At 34.7% G+C, this 24,640-nt stretch overlaps 7 protein-coding genes across 14 annotated transcripts; 5 read left to right on the forward strand and 2 right to left on the reverse strand.

The window, feature by feature from the left end:
* Positions 1 to 2,227: 2,227 nt before the first annotated feature.
* On the forward strand, positions 2,228 to 2,962 carry LOC131672318 (hypertrehalosaemic prohormone-like). Its single transcript, XM_058949461.1, has 3 exons — positions 2,228 to 2,418; positions 2,501 to 2,605; positions 2,687 to 2,962. Exons 1-3 carry the CDS (start codon positions 2,233 to 2,235, stop codon positions 2,762 to 2,764), a joined length of 369 nt encoding a protein of 122 aa, XP_058805444.1. The 5' UTR covers positions 2,228 to 2,232; the 3' UTR covers positions 2,765 to 2,962.
* Positions 2,963 to 2,986: 24 nt separating this feature from the next.
* On the reverse strand, positions 2,987 to 7,529 carry LOC131672319 (exocyst complex component 4). The gene is made up of 13 exons (XM_058949462.1): positions 7,194 to 7,529; positions 6,874 to 7,035; positions 6,593 to 6,762; positions 6,171 to 6,533; positions 5,948 to 6,092; positions 5,587 to 5,886; positions 5,293 to 5,520; positions 5,084 to 5,211; positions 4,814 to 4,994; positions 4,434 to 4,654; positions 3,944 to 4,376; positions 3,683 to 3,853; positions 2,987 to 3,593 (listed from the first exon to the last, which is right to left on the reverse strand). The coding sequence occupies exons 1-13, from the start codon at positions 7,254 to 7,256 to the stop codon at positions 3,225 to 3,227; spliced, it is 2,934 nt and encodes a 977-aa protein (XP_058805445.1). The 5' UTR covers positions 7,257 to 7,529; the 3' UTR covers positions 2,987 to 3,224.
* Positions 7,530 to 7,750: 221 nt separating this feature from the next.
* On the forward strand, positions 7,751 to 10,686 carry LOC131672305 (ribosome quality control complex subunit TCF25). The gene is made up of 9 exons (XM_058949437.1): positions 7,751 to 7,973; positions 8,039 to 8,240; positions 8,327 to 8,733; positions 8,797 to 9,022; positions 9,096 to 9,349; positions 9,434 to 9,743; positions 9,808 to 10,101; positions 10,180 to 10,370; positions 10,449 to 10,686. Exons 2-9 carry the CDS (start codon positions 8,118 to 8,120, stop codon positions 10,480 to 10,482), a joined length of 1,839 nt encoding a protein of 612 aa, XP_058805420.1. The 5' UTR covers positions 7,751 to 7,973; positions 8,039 to 8,117; the 3' UTR covers positions 10,483 to 10,686.
* A 148-nt stretch (positions 10,687 to 10,834) lies between these two features.
* Positions 10,835 to 13,106, reverse strand: LOC131672306 (actin-related protein 3). 3 transcript variants are annotated; one of them, XM_058949440.1, is made up of 7 exons: positions 12,968 to 13,106; positions 12,773 to 12,850; positions 12,435 to 12,615; positions 12,040 to 12,354; positions 11,643 to 11,957; positions 11,351 to 11,569; positions 10,835 to 11,281 (listed from the first exon to the last, which is right to left on the reverse strand). In XM_058949440.1, exons 2-7 carry the CDS (start codon positions 12,811 to 12,813, stop codon positions 11,102 to 11,104), a joined length of 1,251 nt encoding a protein of 416 aa, XP_058805423.1. In that variant the 5' UTR covers positions 12,814 to 12,850; positions 12,968 to 13,106; the 3' UTR covers positions 10,835 to 11,101. The 3 variants fall into 3 exon arrangements, with proteins under 3 accessions (XP_058805423.1, XP_058805422.1, XP_058805421.1); XM_058949439.1 differs by having other exon boundaries at positions 12,927 to 13,076; XM_058949438.1 differs by having other exon boundaries at positions 12,773 to 13,076.
* Positions 13,107 to 13,635: 529 nt separating this feature from the next.
* LOC131672321 (coatomer subunit delta) lies at positions 13,636 to 16,301 on the forward strand. The gene is made up of 8 exons (XM_058949465.1): positions 13,636 to 13,774; positions 13,863 to 13,902; positions 14,040 to 14,263; positions 14,334 to 14,725; positions 14,802 to 14,969; positions 15,037 to 15,350; positions 15,420 to 15,736; positions 15,814 to 16,301. The coding sequence occupies exons 1-8, from the start codon at positions 13,772 to 13,774 to the stop codon at positions 15,901 to 15,903; spliced, it is 1,548 nt and encodes a 515-aa protein (XP_058805448.1). The 5' UTR covers positions 13,636 to 13,771; the 3' UTR covers positions 15,904 to 16,301.
* A 255-nt stretch (positions 16,302 to 16,556) lies between these two features.
* LOC131672309 (phosphoglucomutase) lies at positions 16,557 to 19,466 on the forward strand. Of its 3 annotated transcripts, none has more exons than XM_058949443.1 (8): positions 16,557 to 16,680; positions 16,757 to 17,003; positions 17,388 to 17,826; positions 17,885 to 18,087; positions 18,152 to 18,353; positions 18,424 to 18,616; positions 18,694 to 18,877; positions 18,963 to 19,466. In XM_058949443.1, the coding sequence occupies exons 2-8, from the start codon at positions 16,758 to 16,760 to the stop codon at positions 19,185 to 19,187; spliced, it is 1,692 nt and encodes a 563-aa protein (XP_058805426.1). In that variant the 5' UTR covers positions 16,557 to 16,680; position 16,757; the 3' UTR covers positions 19,188 to 19,466. The 3 variants fall into 3 exon arrangements, with proteins under 3 accessions (XP_058805426.1, XP_058805427.1, XP_058805428.1); XM_058949444.1 differs by having other exon boundaries at positions 16,557 to 16,676; XM_058949445.1 differs by having other exon boundaries at positions 16,567 to 16,680; positions 16,740 to 17,003.
* Positions 19,467 to 19,776: 310 nt separating this feature from the next.
* Positions 19,777 to 24,312, forward strand: LOC131672310 (cell cycle control protein 50A). 4 transcript variants are annotated; one of them, XR_009302611.1, is made up of 6 exons: positions 19,777 to 20,260; positions 20,330 to 21,151; positions 21,224 to 21,389; positions 21,874 to 21,926; positions 23,322 to 23,406; positions 23,618 to 24,312. XR_009302611.1 is itself a non-coding variant. In XM_058949448.1 (5 exons), the coding sequence occupies exons 1-4, from the start codon at positions 20,212 to 20,214 to the stop codon at positions 21,884 to 21,886; spliced, it is 1,050 nt and encodes a 349-aa protein (XP_058805431.1). In that variant the 5' UTR covers positions 19,777 to 20,211; the 3' UTR covers positions 21,887 to 21,926; positions 23,322 to 24,312. The 4 variants fall into 4 exon arrangements, 3 of the variants coding, with proteins under 3 accessions (XP_058805431.1, XP_058805430.1, XP_058805429.1); XM_058949448.1 differs by having other exon boundaries at positions 23,322 to 24,312; XM_058949447.1 differs by lacking the exon at positions 21,874 to 21,926.
* Positions 24,313 to 24,640: the final 328 nt, after the last annotated feature.

Here is a 24,640-nt window from a genome sequence, read left to right on the forward strand (position 1 = left end):
TCAAGGGACTTGTTGCTGGTTCACGGCGAAGGGGGTAAGAGAGAGAGAGAGAGAGAGAGAGAGAGAGAGCGGTGCATCGGGCCAAGGAGCCCGGTCGCGTCGCAGTCGAGAGTATCGCTGGCGGCTCATAACGCCGATCGGCTTTATTATTGCAACTAAGAATAACAGGGTGACAGCGATCCGCGGCTGTTTGCTCAGACAACACGCCGGCCTCTAGCGCTACTCGTGTTTACGGACAAAACAGCGCGCTTGCGTCCGTCGCTCCCTCGCGCCGCGACTCGTCGCGGGCACATTCCTCCTGCGGACACGGCCACGCCGATAGCTCATCTCGCGCTCCGATTTTTTTCTCGCTCGACTTCCGTCGCGAGGAGCGCGTGAGATACGCCGCGAAATTATAGGCGCGCTACTCGTTTCACTTTATTGCCATGGCCGATCCAATAAAAGTCCCAATAATAATGTCGGATGTTTTCCGATGCACCGTATTTGATTTAGTGTCGGCCATTTTGTGATCACATATCTGCCTCGTAAATCTCGAGGCGAGCTCGAGAGAGAGAGAGAGAGAGAGACAGAGCGAGAGCGCGCGGCGCCAGCGAATATCAAACGTCGATGCGCGCCACCGATCCGGCATCCAGCGCGTAAAATATGACCGCGCGGGCGTCGTATACATACGCCCTCCGCCGCCAGTTCGTTCGCTTTTTGCCCTCTCTTTTTCATTTTCGTTTTCATGCTCGTTTTATTGCTCCACCCCCGCCGCCCTCGCTGCTTTATAGCGCGCGGCCGCTCGAGAATCAAATTTGGCGAGATCCGTGGAGCGCGCGGAGACCGCAGGAAGGCAGGCAGGCAGGCAGTCAGGCACGCGCGACCTGCGCCGCAAGACTCGAGCGCGCTTCGGCGGCGCGGCGCCCGTTGTCGCGATTAATCAAGCCTGGGTACACACGCACGCGCTGCCAGCGCCGAGGGACACCGGATCGCCGTTAGCGCCCATTACGGGGGCAAGCGGGCCTCGCGAGCCCGCTTCTTACGCTTGCCTCGCTCTTCGCCGCGGCTGCGATCCGGCCGCCCCATGAATACTGATTTTTTTTCGCCACATCAACACTATATAGGCGCGGGCCCTTTGCCGTTTGCCGCTCGGACGTTTATATCTAATTGCTCGTTCGGCGCTGCCGCGCGCGCCTCACCCGTCGTATTTCAGGCCGCGCGATGCAGCCCGATCGCAATCACCCCCCCCCCCCCCCCAACCCCGTCGCTCTCGACCAAGTTGAGCCGCCCACTTATAATTCTCTCCCGCGCGCCCCACGCGCAGCGCGCCGCGTGATTAATTACGGCCGGCGCTGCGAGGAAAAAATCTCGCTCTCGGATTGAATAAAGATCGCGCCGAGAGCCAAAGTGATAAAAAGCGCTCGCTCGCGAGAGAGAGAGAGAGAGAGAGAGAGAGAGCAAAGCAGTGCCAAGAAACGCCGAATGATTAATATGTAGCGTTGCTGCGCGACAGCCAGTAGCGTCGCCGACGACGACAACGGCGACGACGGCGAAGAACAAGGAGCCGGCGAGCGGCCAATAAACGGGATAAAAAGCCTCGGTGAAAAATAGCTCGCTCATTAGCCGGCACATCTGGGGCTGCTCGCTCTCTGTCGCCCTCGCGCCACGGCAGCTTCACTTGTCTACAGCTCCGGGGATTTATTAAAAAGTCGCGGGCCGATTGCTTTTAATATTCCGCGCCAGCAGCTCGCAGCAGACGTGTAGATGTGCCGGCGCGCGTGTACGTATCGCCGCGCTGTCTCTCTCTCTTTCTTTCTCTCGCTGATCGATCTGTGCAGCCCCGCGGATTGAGTCGTAATGCCGGCGACGGTATCGCTTTTCGCCCACCATCTGTCGCGAGCGAGCGCGGCCCTATCGGCGTCGCGCGGAAAATTCCGGCCTGCACCGCTTTGCACGTTGCCACGAGTATCGACGAGATAGCGCCAGCTCGGGCGCGCGCGTGCAGCCGAGCTATTCCAGGCCGAAGCCAATTACCCCGCGGCCGGCGCGGATCATTTAAACTTGACCGAGAAAGTTCAATATTTGCAGCGGCCGCTGGCTCGCTCGCTCGCTCGCTCGCCACGCATCGCCGAGTCTTTGATGATCGGGCCGCGAGGCGTGCACGGCCGCCCCCCACGACTCACCTACATTCTCCTAATATTGAGAGTCGAAAATCAGCCAGCCATCTACGCAGCTCGCGGATTTCCGGGCAAAATGCGTCGGCGGCGCGGCCGTCTTCGCCTATATAAGAGCCCCGGCCGCGAGCCTCTATCCAGCACTTGGCTTGTCTCCGTATCCAGCTCCGCTCTGCGCTCGCTCGCCATGTCTGCGACCAGCCCGCGCTACCTCTGCCTGCTCGTTCTCCTCGCCTGTTGCGCGATCCACTTCGCCTTTGCCCAGGTATTGTCCGCGCGCACGCACGCGCCAGCCTGCCCAGCTCTCTCTCTCTCTCTCTTTCTGTTTCATTCTCCACGACCCGCAGGTGACGTTCTCGAAAGGCTGGGGTCCGGGCAAACGAGAGGCTCTCAACGGCCCCGAATGCCGCAACAACGCCAGGTCACTGGCTCTCATATTCCACAGTCTGCTGGTAAGCTCGCAGCAATTTCGCCACTTTTCTCGTCGTCTAGCTGTTCTGTCTCACATAGATGCGCATCGCGCGTGCTTTCAGGCGGAATTGAAACGCTCGATGGCGTGCGATCATCAAGCTGCGGTGAATTACCTGCAAGCGCAGATCGGAGAGCATTAGCACTCGGAAAGCCAGCGGCACTAGAGCCGCTGAATTAGTGCCGACGCACCGCAGCGCGATTAACAGCCTGTGGCCCCCAACCCCCCGATCTCTCAGCTCTCTCAGCTCTCCCTGCGTCGCCGTGCGCGCGGGCTTGCGTCGCCTGTAGTCTACCACGCTCCTGTGTAGTTTCATCGTGCTTCTTGTTAAGCGACAATAAATAATTACGCTTCAAACTGCCTTTGTCTACTTTATATTGTCGTACCATTGCTTATTATATATATATATATATGTGTGTATACAAATAACTCTACACATGCTTGCAAATTAAACAAGCGACATCATTCTGTTCGATCAACACTCAGTATATGCTGTGCTATTGTACAATAGTAATGATTAGAGCTCGCGCACGATTAACAAAACCACCAAGTCGTGATGATTAGGCACGTTAATGAGTTCGCGGGAAGAAGCAGTCGGGCGGTCAAACGGTCACGCCAACTTCGCCCAGGATCTCCGACAGTCTCTCGAGATGTTTGTTCACCATGGCAAAGTCTTGGCGCGTGCGGGCAATTAGCTGCAGGGCATTGATGTACTCGAGCTCGGTGAACTGCGGCCCATGTTCGAGTACGCCGTTCAGCACCTCCTCGGGCGTCGCGTTCAACAGCTCGTAGTACTGCCGTGCGAAGTCCAGAGCCAGCTCGCGCGTCATCGTGATGTTGGTCAGAGTCTGCTGCAGAGTGAACACGTTACGGCACATCCGCTGTATGTCCAGCTCGTCGATCTTCTCGATGTACTGCGCCGACGTTATCAGAATCTTGGCTATCAGGTGGTCCAGCCCCTCGAAGATGTACTGCGAACCAACGTCAACGCTCGCTCGTTCTCTCAACGTTTCCTCATGCCATTGGATTTTCATCGCGCTTCAATCTCGCCTCATCTTACCTTGTTTTTCTTCGGGTGAAGGGTCGACTGCAGAGCTTCGTCAATGTGCTGCAACACTCGACTGAGCTCCTCCACCCGCGGATCGGCCTCTCCGGGATCCTTGATGCCCGGCTTAGCCAACAGGTTCACGTCACCCCGCGGGTGCAGGTAGTAGAAGCACTGAACCCGCACCTGAACATAAAGTCGACGCACTCTCTATAAGAGGCACGCTTACCAAACGCCAATCGGCACATCAACGGCTCGACGCTCGACTATAATCACCTCCAAGTGCAGGACCAGAATGCAGGTGTTGGCAAGCTCGTCGAACTCGTCGGCAACCTGCTCAAGACTCTGCACCAGGCTGTCGGGCATCGACGGCACGGCGCACGAGTCCATTCGGCTCCTGTCGTGATTCGACTGGCGCAGCTCTCTGATCAGCGAGCGAATCGACAGAGAGAACCACTCGACGCTCTCTTGCAGTAGCGCCAGATTCCGCAGCTGCTCGCTGTCGGAGATGATTTCGTTGGCGGCGATGCCCCCTTCTCCCAGGTTGGCCGCCAGAATTTCAGCTTCTTGCAAATTGCGCTGTCGAATGTCCTCCGGGCTCTCCTCATCTTGAGTCTCTTGCCTGCGTGGCATTCGGCACCCAGGCAGGCCCTTTGCCCGCTGCTGTGACTGCACACCGCTCTTCATGCTTTCCCAGTTGGGCAGCGATCTGTGTGACCGACCCATTTATACAACGCACGCGATTAGACATCGAGAACCGACTTACTTGATAAACCTATTGATATCCTCGTCCTTGAGCCAGGCAGCCGAGCAGATTAGTCGATCGTGCCTGTCCGGTTGCACGATGCCGCGGTAAGCTGTTTGACAGGTCTCACGATAATTGTGCATTATGTTCAAAGCCAATGTACAAAAGTGTTCTCCTTGTAGAGGCAGCGCTATCATCAACGATCTAAGCTCTGCTACGCACTGCTCAACTTTTACGGTACTCTACAAATTACATACAGCTTCAGTACTCGTTGTTAACTAACTCAACGATCAGCTCTACGCGCACAATCAATTATTCAAGAGGCATTTAAATCCTACGAATTTTGAACTAGCCCAAACCTTTTCTTGATGAAACACATGGAGCAAATCGACTATCATTACCTGTAAAAGTGGCCTGTTCAATCCCAGATCTTTCATAAGCTCTGTAGAAGTTGTGGCACGCCAAGCGTCCGCGCTCTTCGTAGCTGCATCTATAGTAGTGGCAACTAAAACGTGATGTCTACCTAGATAAACTTCCTTTACATACACCGCCAAGAAGTTGCTCAATGTGCACTCGGTACCTCTTATGGGGATAATTTAACCAGCAATAGAATATTGATTAATTGAAATGGTTACGATTTTTATTTATCGCGTTTTAATAATTTTTTTTACCCAGCGGAAATGCCCAGAGCTCGCTCAACTTCTTCTATGAATTGCATTATCGGCCTGAATACTAAAATAATATTCTTTGGATCGGGATTACAAACTAACTTTTTGGTAGTCTTCGTTTGTTTGGCATCCTATTGCATCATATTGTTATAGTTAAAGATCATTAATTTCGTAAATTAATTGCACATCATTTACAAGCAATACAAACTCACCATCAAAGACAAACTACTGTATCTATGATCTTTCAGATAATTATTTAGAGTTATTGTATGTGTCGATGACTCAAATTTGAATAACAATTCGTTTTTCTGTCTTTGTGATCTTTTCTTAGCAAAATAAGCATTGATGTCATTAGTTTGTTCATTTAATGTCACAGAACTTTGGAAAGGTCCATCAACTATGTTTTGTACATCCAAATATTCAGTCAACAGTATTTGCATCTGTAAAGCAGCATTTGTTAATTATTCAGTTTTAATATATTAATCTCTTTATCCAATGATTCTTACCACTGCTTGAATGTTATTCCAAACATCTGTAACTTCATAAACAGGCACTTCTATATTATATTTTTTAATAACACGGGCAAAGCCACACAAGGCCAAAGAATGTGAAGCAATTACTTGTTGAAACCTTTCAAATGTGGCATTCAAAAGTTCTAATAGAGGAGATTGGCTCACTGATACTCCACTAGGTAGAGATGTATCTTTGATTTTTATATTTTGTTGTTTATCAGACGATTCGGCTATATTCTTTGATATTTGCTCAGTAATTTTCAACAATTCATTTTGCATTTGAGTTTTTACTGCCTACAGTTCAATAAATTCATTAACAATCATCTCGGGTTGAAACAAATATAAAAATACATACTTCTATGGCCTCAGGGATTTGATTTAACAGTGCCAAACATTCAATGATAATAGCAAGAAAATATTCAGAATTTTCTTCAGGGTTGAAATTTGTCTCATCCTCTACAATATTATTCAAATCCTCCAAACCAACACTGCTAGTTTTTCTGTACAAATAAATACATTATATCTAATTAAAATAAAGGAATTAAACTTGTTAAATATGTTATTATTTAAAAGTATACCTAGAAACCTGTCCAGACAAATAACCTGGTACACCAACATCCAATAAATTTCTTTTCACTTTGCTACCCTTAGAATTGCGTATCTCCATTCCACGCTGAAAATCTCTATTTGAACCTTGTCTTCTCAAGCCAAGGTCTTTAGGCTGCTCCTTGTATAGCTGTTTATTCAGTTCTTCTAAAAGCTTACTGCTAAGTTTTTGCTTTTTTGTTTCCAAATCTATTCTAACTTCACGAAGAGCCTCTACTCCTTCCAAAGTACCATCCCCCATTGAGAGAGCAGAAACAAGTAATTGCGTAGCATGTAAATAATGCTTTTTCCCCAAGTGCATGCTAAGTTTGGCAGGTATTTCTTTCAGCTGATCTCTAAAATGTGCATTTCATTAGAAAATGGCAATAGATTTAAGACTATTAGCAAAACTTACATGTCATTTAACAAATGTAAAACATGATTATGCTCTACTCCTTCTAACCAAAGTTTCATCAGTTCTTCTCTCCTACAATTCAAAAGCTGTTTACAAGCATTTAAATTTTCTTTTACAGAATGAATCTTTTCACGAGCTGCTGTCACTCTTTCAGACAATATTCCGAATATCTAGAAAAAATTGTAATAAATCATAAAAGATAATGCTTGATTTAAAATAAACTTCTTTATCATAGTTACAATAATTATTTTATCATAGTTACAATTACAATGTATACATACCTTCATAACCTCAGTCAAATCTTGTTCATGAGCAGAAACAAGCTCATCTAGTTTTTGATCACATCGTTTATAATCCTTTTCAAGTTTTGCCTTTTCAATTTCTCTTTGCTCATTAGTTTCACTCGCAGAAAGAGTACGGATTACAGTTATTAATAAGCCACTCTACAAATTCAAATTTAATGATAAATAAAACGTGAAAAAAATATAAAAGTGTATTATAAAATAACTAAAATATATTCAATTAAAACATGCTTTTATCTACTTTGAAACACAAAAATGTAACTTTTGAATTAATAATCTCAAATATCTCATTTACTTACAGTTTCCTTTGATGGTTTTATTCCTCTAGGAGGTTTTATTGGAGGGGAAATATTTAGCTCCATGTTTATTTACGTGCTTCAGCGGTTGAAACAGCGAGCTAAGCGAAGTACTATTGTCAATTTAAATGTTGATGATTAGCCATGTTCTATCAATGTTCTATCAGAACACTGTAAAGTTAGTTGTCATTTACTTATAATTATTTATAATATACATGAATGAACTTTATACATTGTGTTGTGGATATTTATACATATCATACACACACATACACACACACACACATATATAATGATATTTTAGGGAATAGTGCCACAATTGTTGTCATGTATTGCTATGTTGGCTGGTGAAGTGTGTGAGTGTATCTTTCTTTTTTTTTTCTATGTCCTCTGCCCACAAGATATGTAGTCGGTGTAACGTATCGTACGCCGTGCTTAATGCCTATGTTCACACAGTCACATCCTGTATAACATCATATCCGACATTTTGGCGAAGTGAACTTATCTGCATGTGCCGGATTGCTATACTTATATATATACCTGCGTTGACGAATCATAACCCATTCTGTTTTTTTATACAACGAACGATGATCTAGAAACGACTGTCTCTGATATCACCACATTAAAAGTGTTTCCAAATAATGTTTAATACTTTTTTTTCATGTACATCAGCTAAGTTTACAATTAATCTGTCAAAATAGCACTATTTACTAATTTGAAAATATTGGTAATATTGTGATTTGTATGAACTCTCTCGAGTAGTATTGAGCAGCTGGATAACTTGTAATAATTTAATAAGCTTTTACTGAGTTATTGTCCGACTATATTCACTTTCTTTATATATTTAGATTTATAATCTTTTGGAGCATGTAAAAGAATGTCAAATAATGACTATTGATTACTCCAATTCAACTGCAAATAAGCAAAATGTCTACTAGATTTTTAAAAAAAATTCATGGCAATGATGTAGCTTTAGAAGAATCCAATGAAGAAATTAATGATGCACATGTTGAAAGAGGAAAACAAAAAAGTTTTAATCTTTTTAACTTGGTGAGTTGATTGTTTGTAGAAAGTAAAAAGATAATCTTTCACTAAAATAATTATATTAACAATTTTTCGTTTGTAATTTTTTCTAGTTGAATAAAAATTCAGACAATGATGCTGAGAGTAGTGAACATGACATAAATGATGAAATTGAAGAAGAAGAAGAAGAACATCGTAATGATGGCAAAACTAAGAAAAAGCGGAAAAAGCACAAGAAGAAACAAAAATCTAGAGCTAGTGAAGACATTAAAAAAGATTCTAAAAGTCAAGAATTGGAGAACGAGGAAGGTTTAGATGAAATCGATAAAACTGTAAGACAAATAAATAAATTATTAGGCGAGCCAGAGTCAAGCAGTAATACTGATGCAGCTGAAACTTCACAGTTCAGTCTTATAAACAAAACTAAAGAGAAAATACTAACCGTACAACATAAAAATTTAAATCCTTATAACGAACTCAAACGAATATTTGGAAGTAGAACTATTCAAGCAGAGCAAACGTATGATACACTGTAGTACTATTTTTATATATTTTAAGCATTATATGAAATTTACTCTTTCAGTAAACCAAGATCCAGGGGTCGTACTGGACATTTAAAAAAAACTTGGTTAGTGACCATTCGCGATAACATGCTACCTATATCTAAATCAGGACTCTCGATGACTCTAGACAAAACTATAACAGCAGACAATGTTCAATATTTTGTTTACGAACACAGTTCTTCCTATCGACAAGTGCAACAAAAGTTTATCGATGCAGTAGAAAGTCTTAACATAGAAAATATTATTGTAAAATATATTATATTTATAATAACCATTTTTGTTTAACATTAATTAAAAGATATTGATATATTTTCTTTAGAGTATTGTAAATACACATCCATACCACGTTGATACATTACTGCAATCTGCTGAATTATGCAAACTAAATGAAGAACTAGCAATGGCAGCTAGTTTGATTGAACGAGCCTTATTTTATTTAGAATATGCATTTCATCCACTATTCAATTTAACAACAGGCAATTGTAGGCTGGACTATAACAAACAACAAAATCGAGCTTTATTTATAACTCTTTTCAAACATCTTGTATTAGTTGGTGGTAGAGCATGTTATAGGTATTGAAAGAAGTATTATATCTACAATTTTTTGTATCTACAACATGCGTGAATGTTTCTTAATATATTTTTCTCTGTAAATAGAACTAGCTTAGAATTGTGCAAATTGTTATTATCTTTGGAGCCTGAAGAAGATCCCTTAGCAGTAGTTCTGATGATTGATTTCTATGCCATCAGATCAAAAGAATATCAGTGGTTTTGTGATTTTTGTAATTTGTGGGAAATTACAAGAAATTTGCAACAACTTCCAAATATTGCCTATAGTTTGGCTCTTGCCCATTTTTACTTGAATGAACAAGAAATTGCAGACGAAATGTTGCAAAATGCACTGATAATGTTTCCTGGAGTTTTGATTCCATTGTTAGACAAGTGTAGTATAAATGCTGATTCAAAGGTGAGTACTTACAAAGTTAAAATAACGATTATTGATTTCAACATATTTAAAATATTAATTTCAGGCCACTAGTCACGAGTTTTTTCAGACCAAAGCTAGTTCAAGTACACCACCAGCTTTAGAAAAATTGCAGAACCTGTATGTAGCTCGTAGTTTCCATTTGTGGAAGGAAACTGATATTTTACCATGGCTTGAGAAAAATGTACATATTGTTCTACAACGCGTAAATGCAAAAGATGATTATGTTAAATTCTGTCAAGTTAAAAGAAATAAACGTTATCAAGGAAAATTACCAAGAAACATTTTGAGACATTTAATTGTGTCAGATCTAAAGGATGTAACAGTAAATATTCAAGAAGTATAGAAAAATTGTTATTAAATTTTAAACTATTGTAGTAAATAATGGTTTTTAAATTACTCATTTTTTTGTTTTCAGATACAAAATGAAAGTCCACTTATGTCTCACGACCCTCTACCTCCTATTAATTCAATTGATATTTATACTAATCCAAGAGCTGCAAGAAGGACTACTCATAATAATTCAAATTTATTATCTTTATTTTTTTCTTCTATTTTTATGAATCTTGAAAGTGACCAACCTCCTGTTAATCGCGCAAATCTAGATAAGTAAGTGCAAATACATTTGAAAGTTTTGATGTTTCTGTTCAATTGAAAAATTGACAAAAAAATATTTATTTGTTTCAGTGAAAATCAGGGATACCAAAATGAATTTGATTGAAATGTGATATATGAGGCATAATACTACTTTTAATACAAGATTTTCGTTTTTTTACAAAACATTTATTTTCTTTAGTATTTTTAATTCATCACACAACACAAATTATACTTTGCTGTAAATAAAAATAGACCTGTACTCTTAAAATCTGTAAAAATACTTGTAAAAATGATATAATTATAATAAATTTTGTTAATTGTAACATCACCTGAAAATATCGTTAAACATGTATTTTATTTTCAATCTAAATTAAGTAGATAATATAACATGCATATATAATAATATGTACATATTTATAGTTTTCTTTGACAACTTCGATTGCATATCTCGCGATCTGCTTTTTCAAACCACGTGAGAATTAAAATTAGATTGTTTTTATAAAAAAAAAATTACGTACTTAAGAGATGTTAACATATTTTTTAAGAAATTAATAAGCAAATGTAGGTGAAGTATAATATTTAAAAAAGCAACAGCTTCATTTGTATTGATTTGTTAAAAATTTTTTAATACAAAGATTTTATTTACTAGTAAATGCTTAATCATTACGAAATTTTTAGTCTCATAAGTAGATATTGTGTTTATGACAGGTGTTAATAACTTTAATACTATAACAATATATCTTTCATATCATGCTGCGGAAGACGGGATTGTAACGACAAATGCCTGGGCCATGTTCTTGATAATCGGCTTTTGTGTGGCAAACTGCATAGAATTCGGGATCACTAGCTAATAAAGCACCTCCGTACCAAACTGCACAGCGTTGTTTATGATGCGATATCACACGAACGTCAACAGGTTTTGGCTAAAGAAAAATCGGTTATTTATAAAATTGTGCAATTGCAATAATAAAATTGTTTATTGCTTTGCTTACAGTAATGTGTCCTCCACTTAGAGTCTTGCTCAATTCCAAACGAGCATCGACAGTTTTCTTTATATCCCTTTGTAATCGCCTTCCAAAATCTTTAAACATTGTTGACCCCCCAGACAGAACTATGTTATTATAAAGTGGTCGTCTTACATCTATGGGGCAATTTTGAATAACATCATCTACTATCTCACTCAGAGGTGTTGTAAAATCTGGGTTTGAAAACTAAAATTATAAAAATTTCTCCATTATTACATTTGACTTAAATGTGTATTATCAAAAATTATTTTATCAATACCTCAGGGTGGAAAAAAATTTCTGGGCCAAGAAATCTTTCATAACCAACATCAACAGCAAAAGATTGTTTTGTAATGTTATTCATTCCTTCATATCTTGCAAATTTACTGGAATCACTATCAAACTTTGCAAATTCTTTAGCAATGTCTGGACAGATGTAGCAAAATTTTTCTTTGATTGCTTTTGCTGTTTCTAATGATTGTTCTGGGGGGATACCAACTTCTCTATCTCTTAAAAGACTTTGAATAAAATATGTAATATCACGACCAGCTATTGGAATGTGCTTAATGCAGCTTCCTATAACAAAACCTTGAGCCTGTGAAACAAAATATTAATGCAACTGAAACGTGGGAACATTTTCTCAAATTGTGAAATGTTTCTTATTTCAAATCACTTACAACAGGAATGACATGAGTAACTCCATCACCACTATCAACAACAATACCAGTTAACCTTCTATTTTCAACAGTTTTAGCCATCCAAGAGGCTGCAAGAGCTAATACTGCTTGAACTGCAATATACAGTCCAGAAACATTGAATGATTCAAACATAATTTCTGCTGTATATTCACGATTTTCAGGTGTATTTAAAGGAGGTTCAGTTAATAGAAAATAATGATCTTCTGGCTCTGCTCTTAGATACTTGAATATACATTGTTGCAAGAAACGTTCCATCAAATCCCAATCTTCAACTAGACCATGTCTGACTGGATACTTTTGTAAAGTATAATAATCAAATGTGAGAAAGAGTACAAAGTTCATCAAAGATTTATAAATTAAAAATTATGTAATACCTTAACAGCATATCCTGTAGCTTCAAAAGCTTCATCACCAATATAAAAATCCAAATCTTCAATACCCTTTGTAACACGTCTTGCAGTATTATCCCCAACTTTTGCTGTTTCTTTTATTGCTATTGCTGATGGTATCACAAGTTGAGGTTCCTTATTACCAGCAAAACCCAACTTGGTATATCTATGAATCACAACCATACAGTAAATACAGATAGTACATCATAAATGAGTATTTATGCATATGTTTTCTATCATCTTGAAACCTTTGAAACTTAATTAATGACTGTTCTCTACTCTATTTGATATGTAATTATTGTTTTTTTACAAATGATACTTACCCTGTTCCTACATCAATTACACAAGGAGGTAGGTGTGGCATTGTTGCTACTAATATTTATGAAATTCCTTTAACTGCTCTGAAATGAAGTGAACTTACACTAATAATCTTGATTGATAAAGAACACTTTGTAGCTGGTTAGATTGTACACGTACGGTATGTACACTCTAGATGTATAATTGACTCTAGTGCTTACTTCTCAAACTAATGTACTTGCATTAATCATCAATTTTATGTACTCAAGTTTTGGATTAAGTTCAACTTGGTATACTTATCAAGTATACCTACCCTAGCCGCTGAATCGTTCATACTCTCTTCTCCCTGTTTGATCATGAATCACTTTATTCATGATACTCCTGCGATTCTGTTACTGACGACAGTGTAAACGGATGGCGCAAAACGGTTCAGTTTTCAAAAAATCCTTTCTGGCACAAATTTTTATAAAATTGTGAACCGTTGTTAGTCGATATAATTATTAAAAGTTTTTTAATAATTATATCGAATATATTATATTATATATTATATTTAATCCACGTAATCTTATCAAATTAAACTAGCAGTATTTTCTATAATTTTTGTAATAGTGCGTACTTATACACATTGCTAGAAATATGTGATAGAATGTAAAATAATTTAACCACATTAAGCATACATTTTTTTCATTTTGCAGTTACTAAGTATTTTTTGTAAAATCAATTTAATATAATGATGGGAAGTAGAGATAAAAAATAAGAACGGAGGCCGTAGAATTTGTCAGTCCAATCAATGTGCCTGGGTGGGTGGGATCACGCAATATAGTATATGTATGTACTATGTATGAGTATATACGTACCACTACATAGAATAGTTGTCACTAGTGTCACAGTTGCACACGTCAGCTACACAGTCTGATTATTTGCATCACTATTTTCGTGATGTAGAATAAAATATCGCAGAAATAGCGATTTTTATGATATAAAGAATTTTTTTCGATCAAGACTTTTACAAATAATACTCCGAAATGGTAATTTTAGTTACCATATTTGAAGCTTCAAAATCATAATTTCGGTTTTAATAATTTACTGATTTTATCATAACTTTGTTTGTAACAGGTGCTCATCGCTGCTTCGGTGTGTACCAAGGGAGGGAAGAGTAAGTAAAAGTATCCAGAGAACATTATTGAAAAATTATATGGCTTTAACAGAGCAAAGCAATTATTATAACCTTATTTGGTTTGACCTTAATCAGCCTGCAGCTAAATTGTATATGATGTACTCTTTTTTTTGCAGTTATTATTTCTCGCCAATTTGTTGAAATGTCCAAGGCAAGAATAGAAGGTTTACTTGCAGCATTTCCAAAATTGATGAGCAGTGGCAAACAACACACATTTGTTGAAACTGATTCAGTTAGATATGTCTATCAACCTTTGGAGAAATTGTATATGCTGTTAATAACAACAAAAGCTAGTAATATTTTAGAAGATCTAGAAACCTTGCGCCTTTTTGCAAGAGTGGTATGTTGTGATTTTATTATTTGATACATTGTTAGATTGTTGAAAATTAATCATGATCTTTATTATCTAGATTCCAGAATACTGTAAATCATTGGATGAATTAGAAATAGCAGAAAATGCATTCAATTTAATATTTGCATTTGATGAAATAGTTGCACTGGGTTACAGGGAAAATGTTAATTTAGCACAGATTAGAACATTTGTGGAAATGGATTCACATGAGGAGAGGGTATATCAAGCAGTCAGATTCACACAAGAAAGAGAGGCTAAGAACAAGATGAGAGAAAAAGCTAAGGAACTTCAAAGACAAAGACTAGAAGCTAATAAAAAAAGTACAGGAATTAAAAGTACAGGCTTTGGTGGAGGTTATGGAAGTGGAAATAACTTTACTCCAACACCAAGTGTTGGCGATACTGCAAATTACATTCCTGAACCTGCTAAGTCAGCTTACACACCAATGCAGTAAGTCTCCTATCTATGTGCATCTTTTATTATTTAAAAACATTATATTTCTATTACACACAAATGTACTTTGTAGAAAACCAAGTTCACTTAGTTCAAGTGCAATGAAATTGGGAGGTAAATCAAGGGATGTTGATTCATTTGTTGATCAATTAAAAGAAGAGGGAGAAAATGTTGTTACATCTCATTCAAACACGTCTGCTAAAGTTGTATCAAATACTGTAGATAGTGGATCAACAGAACCGTTAGTACTGCAGTATTTATTTAATTTATGTTTTTTATATTATTAAAATTACAAATTTAATATCCAGAGTTCACCTTAAACAAGAAGAAAAACTTAATGTTCGAGTTAGTCGCGATGGTGGAGTTAAAAACTTTGAATTACACGGTTTGGTGACACTTAACATATCAGATGAAAAATGGGGCCGTATTCGCGTTCAATTAGATAACAAAGATAATAGAGGAATGCAACTACAGACTCATCCAAATGTAGATAAAGAACTGTTCAAGACAAAGGGACAAATTGGTTTAAAAGTTCCATCAAAGCCATTTCCTTTACATACCGATGTTGGTGTATTGAAATGGCGCTTGCAATCTCAAGAAGAGATCGTTTTACCCATCTCAAGTATGTTTAAAATTGATTTTTGTATCTTTTTTAAATATTTTTATTAATTGCATTTCATGTATGTATCAGTAAATTGCTGGCCTTCTGAAAACGGCGAAGGAGGCTGCGACGTTAATATTGAATATGAATTGGAACATAAAAATTTAGAGTTGAATGATGTTCAAATAAACATTCCTTTGCCTATGGGTAGCAATCCAATAGTAAGTGAGTGTGATGGGCAATATTCTTATGAAGCAAGAAAAAATATATTACTTTGGTCCTTGCCAATAATTGATGCATCTTCAAAATCTGGAGCAATGGAATTTTCTGTTCCAAATTCAAGGCCATCAGACTTTTTTCCATTACGGGTTTCATTTACTTCAAAAACGCCATATGCAAGGATCTCGGTAAATCAATAAATATCTCACATTGTTTATAAGCGATTTATTAGTTATGAATTATTATAAATTATTTTTTATTACAGATCATCGACGTTGTTCTGGTTGATGATGATAGCCCTGTAAAACATTCAGTGGATACAGTCTTTATTACAGACAATTATGAAGTGGTTTAAATGAAAAGTTAACTTGTATTTTTGTATTTGTATTTATAATGCTTTTTGGATTAAAATCAAAGAGCGTTTTGATTGATATAAACACACTTGTTTTGAGAAGAATTTTGTGGTTTTTGTTTACTATAACATTTATAATCAATGATTCATTTTGGATTCTAGACCTGACGTCTGAAATGTATTCATTTTTTGACATGAATATTACGAATAATGAAAATTTCACAATGCTTTTAATGTTTAGATGGAAAAATGAGCTCACACGTTCATATTTTTATTTCTGCGATTACTTTCAGACGTTATCTTCATTAAAAAAAATTACAATAAATATAATTACGATTGTTTTCCTTTGCTATTTAATAATTTTATAATTTTAATTTATAACTGTAATAATGATTTATTATAAAAATAAATTATTTTATGTAAGTATGTATAATTCGCGGTCATTTTCTATCCATATCAAAATATTTAAAATCAATCAATAGTGTTATAGTAGTATAATCATTCATTCGAATGAAAATAAGCTAATGAATTAAAAATATCGCAATTATTGGTCAATTTTCATAATTTTTGTTTCAATATAACGTATATGTGCGCTTGCGCATACTATACTCCGATATTGCTATTTGCTATCTAATTTTTTTCTGCTATTACTGCCACGAGACTGTGGCACGTATAGTACATTTCATTTGCCCTTGCTTGTCATTGTCGCTGTTCAAGTATTATTTTTCGCAACTTTTTGATAAATAAATTGAATGTTATAAAAAAGTCACATTTACGTAAGTATGTAGTATGTTTTAGATAGAAATGAATTTTTTGTACATCTAATTTAATTGTTTAAGTTTTCTCGATTTTGCAGAATGACTTCGTATGCTAGTTCGATTGTTAATACAGTAACGTTTGAAGGTCAAAAGCCCGGTACTTCGGGCCTTCGAAAAGCCGTCAAAGTTTTTCAGCAGGAACATTACACTGAAAACTTTATTCAAGCAATACTTGAAGCCACTGGTAGCTCTTTAGTTGGAAGTACCTTAGTCGTTGGCGGGGACGGTCGTTATTATGGCAAAGAAGCTGTTCAGAAAATCATAAAAATTGCTGCTGCTAATGGGGTATGGTTCTTAATTTTGTTAAGCCCTTTCATCTCTAGAAAGTTACAAATTTAATTTTCAAATACTCATTGATGGTGTATCAAAGTAGTTTTTCTAAAAAAAGATTAAGATAATATCAAATCTTGAATAAGGTCATTAAGTAATAAATTATTACTACAGTTTGTGATAAGAAATCTTAATAAATCGCTTATAAATGGCATCTTCATGATTTGAGTTATTAGTCATCTTTCTAGATTTTATTATTTTATAGCCAAGATTTATTCGTACAAATTTTTTTATTTTGAACTACTTTAAATTGATGTAAATTTTAGATTGATCAATTTTCATATTTCTTCTATTGATTTCTTTAAATTTAAATTAAAATTTTTGTTATATGTCATTTAGGTTGCAAAATTGATAGTAGGACAAAATGGAATTCTTTCGACACCATCAGTATCTACAATAATACGGAAATACAAAACACTTGGAGGTATTGTTCTTACTGCATCGCACAATCCAGGTGGTCCCAATGGTGACTTTGGAATCAAATTCAACTGTGAAAATGGAGGCCCAGCTCCTGATACTGTTACTAATAAAATTTATGACATCACAATGAATTTGAAACAATACAAAATTGTTTCTGAATTGGATATTGATATTGATAAAATTCAATCCACTAGTGTGCAAGTAGATAAAAAATTATTCACTGTAGATATTATTGACTCTGTAGCTGATTATGTAAGTCTAATGAAAGAAATATTTGATTTTACATCCATCAAAAAATTACTGCATGGAAGTGCAGAACGTCCTGCTTTTCAAGTTCTTATTAATGCAATGAATGGAGGTAAATTGTTGAAAATGTATTTTTATTTGAATCTTGAATGTTCTTAATTTTGTTTTAGTTACTGGACCTTATGTGAAACAAATATTTGTCAAAGAGTTAGAAGTAAGTGATTCCAGTATAGTCAACTGTGTACCTAAAGATGATTTTGGAGGCTTACATCCAGATCCAAATTTGACTTATGCAGTTGATCTGGTAAATGCTGTTAAAAATGGACCTTATGATTTTGGAGCTGCATTTGATGGTGATGGAGATAGAAACATGGTAACTACAAAATTAATCAATTTTATATATTCCTTTTAATATTGATAATTTTTAATTGCTTTAGATTATTGGGAAAAAAGCATTTTTTGTTAATCCATCAGATTCATTAGCAGTTCTAGCAGATAACTTGAAATTGATTCCATATTTTATCAAGACTGGAATTAAAGGATATGCAAGATCCATGCCTACTGGAGCTGCTGTTGATAGGGTAGCTAAAAAAACCAATATTGAATGCTTTCAGGTACCAACTGGATGGAAGTATTTTGGTAATTATTAGTTTGTGTAAGTTTTTTTTGTTTTTCTGACAATTAGTTCCAATGATTATTATTACTCTAGGTAACTTGATGGATGCTGGACGTTTATCTTTGTGTGGTGAAGAAAGCTTTGGTACTGGATCAGACCATATTAGAGAGAAAGATGGAATTTGGGCATGCCTAGCTTGGTTAAATATAATTGCTACTCTTGGGAAATCAGTAGAAGAAATTTTGTTAAGCCATTGGAATACATATGGAAGAAATTTTTTTACAAGGTATTATTAATAGATATATACTTATTATTAATTCAATGTTTATTCATATTAACTGACTGCCACAATATTTTTTTAAGGTATGATTACGAAAACTGTGATGCTGAAAAATCAAACCAAATGATGGAATACATTGAAACACTTATAAATAAGCCAGATTTTGTTGGAACAAAGTTGTTATTAGAGAACAAAACATACATAGTTAAAGAAGCTGATAATTATTCCTATGAAGATCCTATAGATAAATCTAAAGCTTCCAAGCAGGTATAGACTAATATTTATTTCACAAAAAAACTTAAATGGTATTATCAGTTGACATTCATTTAAAAAATGTTTTATATCGTTTTAGGGGCTCAGGATTTTATTTGAAGATGACTCTAGAATTATTTTTCGTTTATCAGGTACTGGAAGTTCTGGTGCAACCATTCGGTTGTACATTGAAAGTTATGAATCTGATCCTTCTACCTATAATCAAGATCCACAAAATATTTTGAAGCCATTAGTTGATATTTCATTACAATTGAGCAAACTTCAAGAATATACTGGACGTGACAAACCAACTGTGATTACATAATATAGAAGTTATTATGTATTTTTATAAAAAAATTATATTATATGATTCTTTTTATGGAGTGAAGATGGTGGCATCTTTTTCATGTAAAATGACTGTTTTTTAAGAAGTTTATCACAGTTTAATATCAATGTTGAAATTAATGTAATATTATTGCATGATGTTGGTGATAAGCTGTTGAAATTATTTATTATTAAATGTAAACGTCAAAATTATAGCAAATTAATGCTTAATTAATTATATTTTAATAGATTTTACATGTGAAAATCAACGAAAATTCAATAAACAAATGATATTATTTTTTTAAATTGCAATAAATTTTTATTGGTCAAAATTAGTATTAAATTTTCAATTAAAAAATGGAATAATAATATTTGAGTATCTTTTTTTATCTTCTAGATGATAAAAATCGATCACCATTACTTAAAATAGACGATAACGAATCACATAATCACTCAGCACTTCTTATTTTTATACTTAGGTGCGTTCCTAACTAACACTGCTAATACAGCTATACGTAACCTTGGACGCTAATCTAAGGCTAATGTCTAGTTACTACCACATACCACTACCAGTTGACAGCTAAGTTACCCACCTCACGGTCATGTAAACGCGCACGTACGCGTCATTTCTAGGGTTTGGTTAGTTATCGATACTTGAGAATCATTTATATACAGTATGGTTTAATATATAGATTTGTGTATGCTATAAATTGTAAATGTAATTCCAGTTACTTTTCAAATATTCTTGTTTACCAAATACGTCTACTAGAAAAAAGAGAAAAAATTATTTTTAAGTTTGTAGCTGCGTAATATAATAGAGCGTATCGAAATCGATAAATCCAAACCTAAGATATCAAAGTTTAAAAGTATTGCCATATAATTGCTATACTTAGATTTTTATTTAATATAATGGTAAATGGTAAAACGTTCACTGTTTATTTAATTTAAAACAAGGATAAAAAAACGTTTAAAATTATATTAAACCAATTAATGTAATTCAAAAGCAAGTCATAAAAAAATCTAAAATGACTACAAATGAAAGTGACTCACAGCCTAAGACGAAGAAACCTTCTGGTAAAAGTGAACTTAAAACTTGTATTAGAAATTTTATAATGTGTTGCTAAATATCTATTTTTATTATAGATAGTGCTTTTAAACAACAACGTTTACCTGCTTGGCAACCAATATTAACTGCTGGAACTGTACTACCTACCTTCTTTGTGATAGGAATTGCCTTTATACCAATTGGTGTTGGACTTTTGTATTTTTCAGATGAAGTTAAAGAGTATGATAAAGATTATACAAACTGTTACTCAATTAATCCAGCACACAATGGTCAAAAGTGTATGGATATAATTAATGCAAATCCCAAAGAAAATTGTCAGTGTAAAATAGATTTTACATTGAATAATGACTTCAATGGAAAAGTCTACATGTATTATGGATTGACAAACTTTTATCAAAATCATCGTCGTTATGTAAAATCTCGAGATGATACTCAATTACTAGGTCAACTAAGTGATGTAGTTTCAACTGATTGTGAACCTTTTGCTTATGTAGACACTAAAAATGGTACAAAAGCAGTAGCTCCATGCGGTGCTATTGCAAATTCTCTCTTTAACGATGATTTAAGTTTATTCTCTCACAAACATAAAAAGGATGTACCATTACTAAGAACAGGCATTGCATGGCCTTCTGATAAGAATATAAAGTTTAAAAATCCTCCTGGAAATTTAAAGGATGAATTTTCCAAGTATGAAAAACCAAAGAATTGGAAGAAACCTGTATATGAATTGGATCCTACAAATGATGACAATAATGGATTTAAAAATGAGGATTTAATTGTGTGGATGAGAACAGCTGCATTACCCACATTCAGGAAATTATATCGAAGAGTGGATCATAGTCAGGAAGGATTTTTGGATGGCTTAATGAGTGGAAATTATACATTAAATATTAATTACAGTAAGTGTAAAATATCATGAACTTGTATGTTATATAAATTAATTTCATTGTCAATGTTTTATATCGTTCCAGCTTATCAAGTTTCAGCTTTTGAAGGAACAAAAAAAATGATTCTAAGTACAACTTCTTTATTAGGAGGCAAAAATCCGTTTCTTGGTATTGCATACATAGTAGTCGGATGTGTATGCTTGCTGCTAGGAATAGTATTATTGATTATTCACATCAAATGTTCAAAGAGGTCAGTAACTATTATTAGAATTAATATTTTTATCTATTATCTATTATATATTAACTTTCTTGTACTGCTTGATCAGTATAATCGAAAATATGCAAGAATGATTTATTTTTTGAATGCAACTATAAACTGTAATTTCAAAATAATATATTTTATAACATTAGCATTTTTATTGATGAAACTAACGGCAGACTGTTAAGTAACATGCATATAGACTAATTAATTGCATCTCAATAGAACTAAATTTCTTTGATGAAAATCTTGTAGGAGGCTTAGAATCTTAAATGAATAACAAAAAATATAAATGTAAGATTTTGTTAGAAATAAAAGCTCTGAGTGTGCAGAATGTCATCTTGATTTAAAAATGATTCCATTTATGAAATTTTCAACATTAATGTAAAAAAATGAATTATTGATCATAAAGATGTTGAATAATATTTACTTGACAAATATAATTTCATATATCTATAAATTATATTTTATACAGCAAACTCATCTAAAGGACCAAACATGCAAAAATAGGACTGTGTAAATGTCCTTGTAAGTGTTTAAAAAAACAAAATCATGTTGATATGGCTCTTTAAATCATTTCTTACACATTTGCAAGTGATTTATATTTACATTATTTTATTTTTGAGTCAACTCTACTAGATCCATTGAAGCTTTCTAAAAACAACGCCTAATAACGTTTCTTGTTTAGTTCATAAAGTCCATGTTACAATGAAAATTGCTTGCTATACTCGCATCAATAAAAAATTCGTTACAAAATTAAAAACAAGTGCATAGCTCCTCACAATATATATGCGTTCAGAGCCAACATTTTCATTACAAAAGTTGTCTTAATAACAAACAAGATTATTTAATTTTGCTCTTCTTTCAGCATTAAAAATATATAATTTTTTATATATAAATTTATAATTTTTTAGAAAATTAATAATTTTCTTTTGCAATTTCTTGTTTTACGACTTTGAGCACAACATTGAGCTTTCTCAAAGAACGTTCATTTACTGAAATTCCAATCATATTTAATTAGTGAATTTATGAGTTATGTTTCAAAAATATGTGTAAAAGGAGCTTTAGCTTTTCGTTATTATATCTACAAATTTAATGTGTTGATGAAAATTGTTCTCATTCATCAAACAGTATACCTTTCACGGTTAAACGTATTTCAAACTTATTTCCGTATTTTGTGATAATTCGGAATGATAATAGCATATTTTATAGTTGGTATTATATTATTTTTACATTTTTTACGCTTGATGCTATAAAATTTTTATGTGATTTTTACTTGAACGTAAAGTTCAATGTGAAAGAATTGTAGAAACGTGTGTACACGTGAAAATTCAAAAAATGTGAAATGATAGTCCATATAAATCATTAACTAAGAATAAAAATTTTTCAAATTGGCAAAAACAAAAGACATTTTATGACTGTTTTTTGTTTATTTTAATTAAACTATCCTTTTACACATAGAAATAACATTTTATGATACATTCAGTTTCATTTCTTAAATACTTTATTGCTCGTCTTCAGTCAATAAGCTTGTCATTATAAATTTTTCTCGAATTAGTAAATATTGGTTTTGCTCATCTTTACAATGAGAAAAAGCGAATTTGTCACATGATTGTAATAGAATTCAAAGAATTAGCTTGAAATTCATACGTACACTGTACGTGCTGCATGCTTTGTTGATATTGCTTTTTATACTGCTCGCTATTAACGCTACTAATTCACGTAAGACAATTGGATACGTAAAATTATTTTTTTAATTAGTCGACGTACTTTCATTAATTTTAGTTTATACTTTTGATTAATTTTTATTTATATGACTAGTTATACAATACCATGCATTCAACCTATTTGCCTGATATTTTATATACATATATTAATGATTCAGTTTTATTGTATCATTAAAGAACTTAAATTTTTTCACAGCACCAGTGACATAATCAACGTTAATCCAACTACCCCTTATCAGTGAAGTGATTTAAAACGCCTTTCCACGAATATCTCTTTGAAGGTATTACATTCATTCTTCAATCTAACAAGAATATTGTTTTTTTTAACAAAATTAGTTGAATTTTTAATTAGATAGCACTTGTAGAAAAGTAAGAAACAAGTTCAAAAATATTCACACGTGACATCTTTTAAATATTGTCCATTAGTTTTACATGTAATGATTTTTATTATTTTTGTTACGTATCAGTGAATGTTAAATTTTAATTTTGCAGTTTTTAAAAAGCAAAAAGTAGAAATGAAGAAATTCAAGAAGCAGTTTAATGACTACTTAAAATTTTTTAATAATTTTCTTCGATTTGTTTCCAGTTGATTAGCAATCAAATTTTTATTTCGATTATTCAACGGCAATCTAATTAACAAATGCCATAATGCATTATAAGTAAGGAAATGAAAAGATACTTTCTTCGTTATTGAACATAATTAAGTTTACTGTGTTATAGAGTCTATAAGAGGCCTTAATTTTGAAAATGGACTTATTTCATTCAATATCTACCTTATAAGTATTGATAGTTTGACTGTTCTGATCACATCAATAATTTCGTTTTAGTTTTCACTATGTTTATTATGAATTCTTTAAATGTGATCATTTACAATACTGTATTTGTGTATATACATATGTAAGCTTATTCATTAATTACAGCACGCAATTCTACTATGAAAGTAAAAATAAATGTAATGCATACCAAATGTTGTATAAACAAATTACGAGAAAAAATTATATAATGTCGATTACACCCAGGATTATTATTTATAATAGATTAAATATTGTAAAATATTTTATGTGAATTTTCAATAAATAATATCTTTTGTCACAGTACTTGAGTTTGTATTAAAATATCTATTTTGTTTGTAAAATGTTTTGAAAAATAAATAAAAAAAATGTTAATGCTCAAAATTATTTAACGTTATTTAACCTTTGACATTAACCCATTAACCATTGACTGGATTTGTTGGGGTTGTGACGACCCTGTGTGTTCCAAAGAGTATTAGTTCGTTTTAAACATACTATTTTAGTATATTTCATATTATTTTAATGAAAATTACTTCACTTCACAGAAAATAATTACTTTTATGTATATTAATTAAAAATTGGAGTAGTACGTTTGTTGAAAAATTATTGCTCTAAATTTAAATTTCGCGTGTACAAACATGCGGAGTGTGAGTTTAACTTTTTGAGTAATTTACTCACACACACTCACACATATATATAAATATAATATAGCATATTGTTCTCA

The sequence above is a fragment of the Phymastichus coffea genome, unplaced genomic scaffold (genome assembly GCF_024137745.1).
Source record: "Phymastichus coffea isolate CEN01 unplaced genomic scaffold, Cenicafe_Pcof_1.1 PCOF00148, whole genome shotgun sequence".
Lineage (NCBI taxonomy): Eukaryota > Metazoa > Arthropoda > Insecta > Hymenoptera > Eulophidae > Phymastichus > Phymastichus coffea.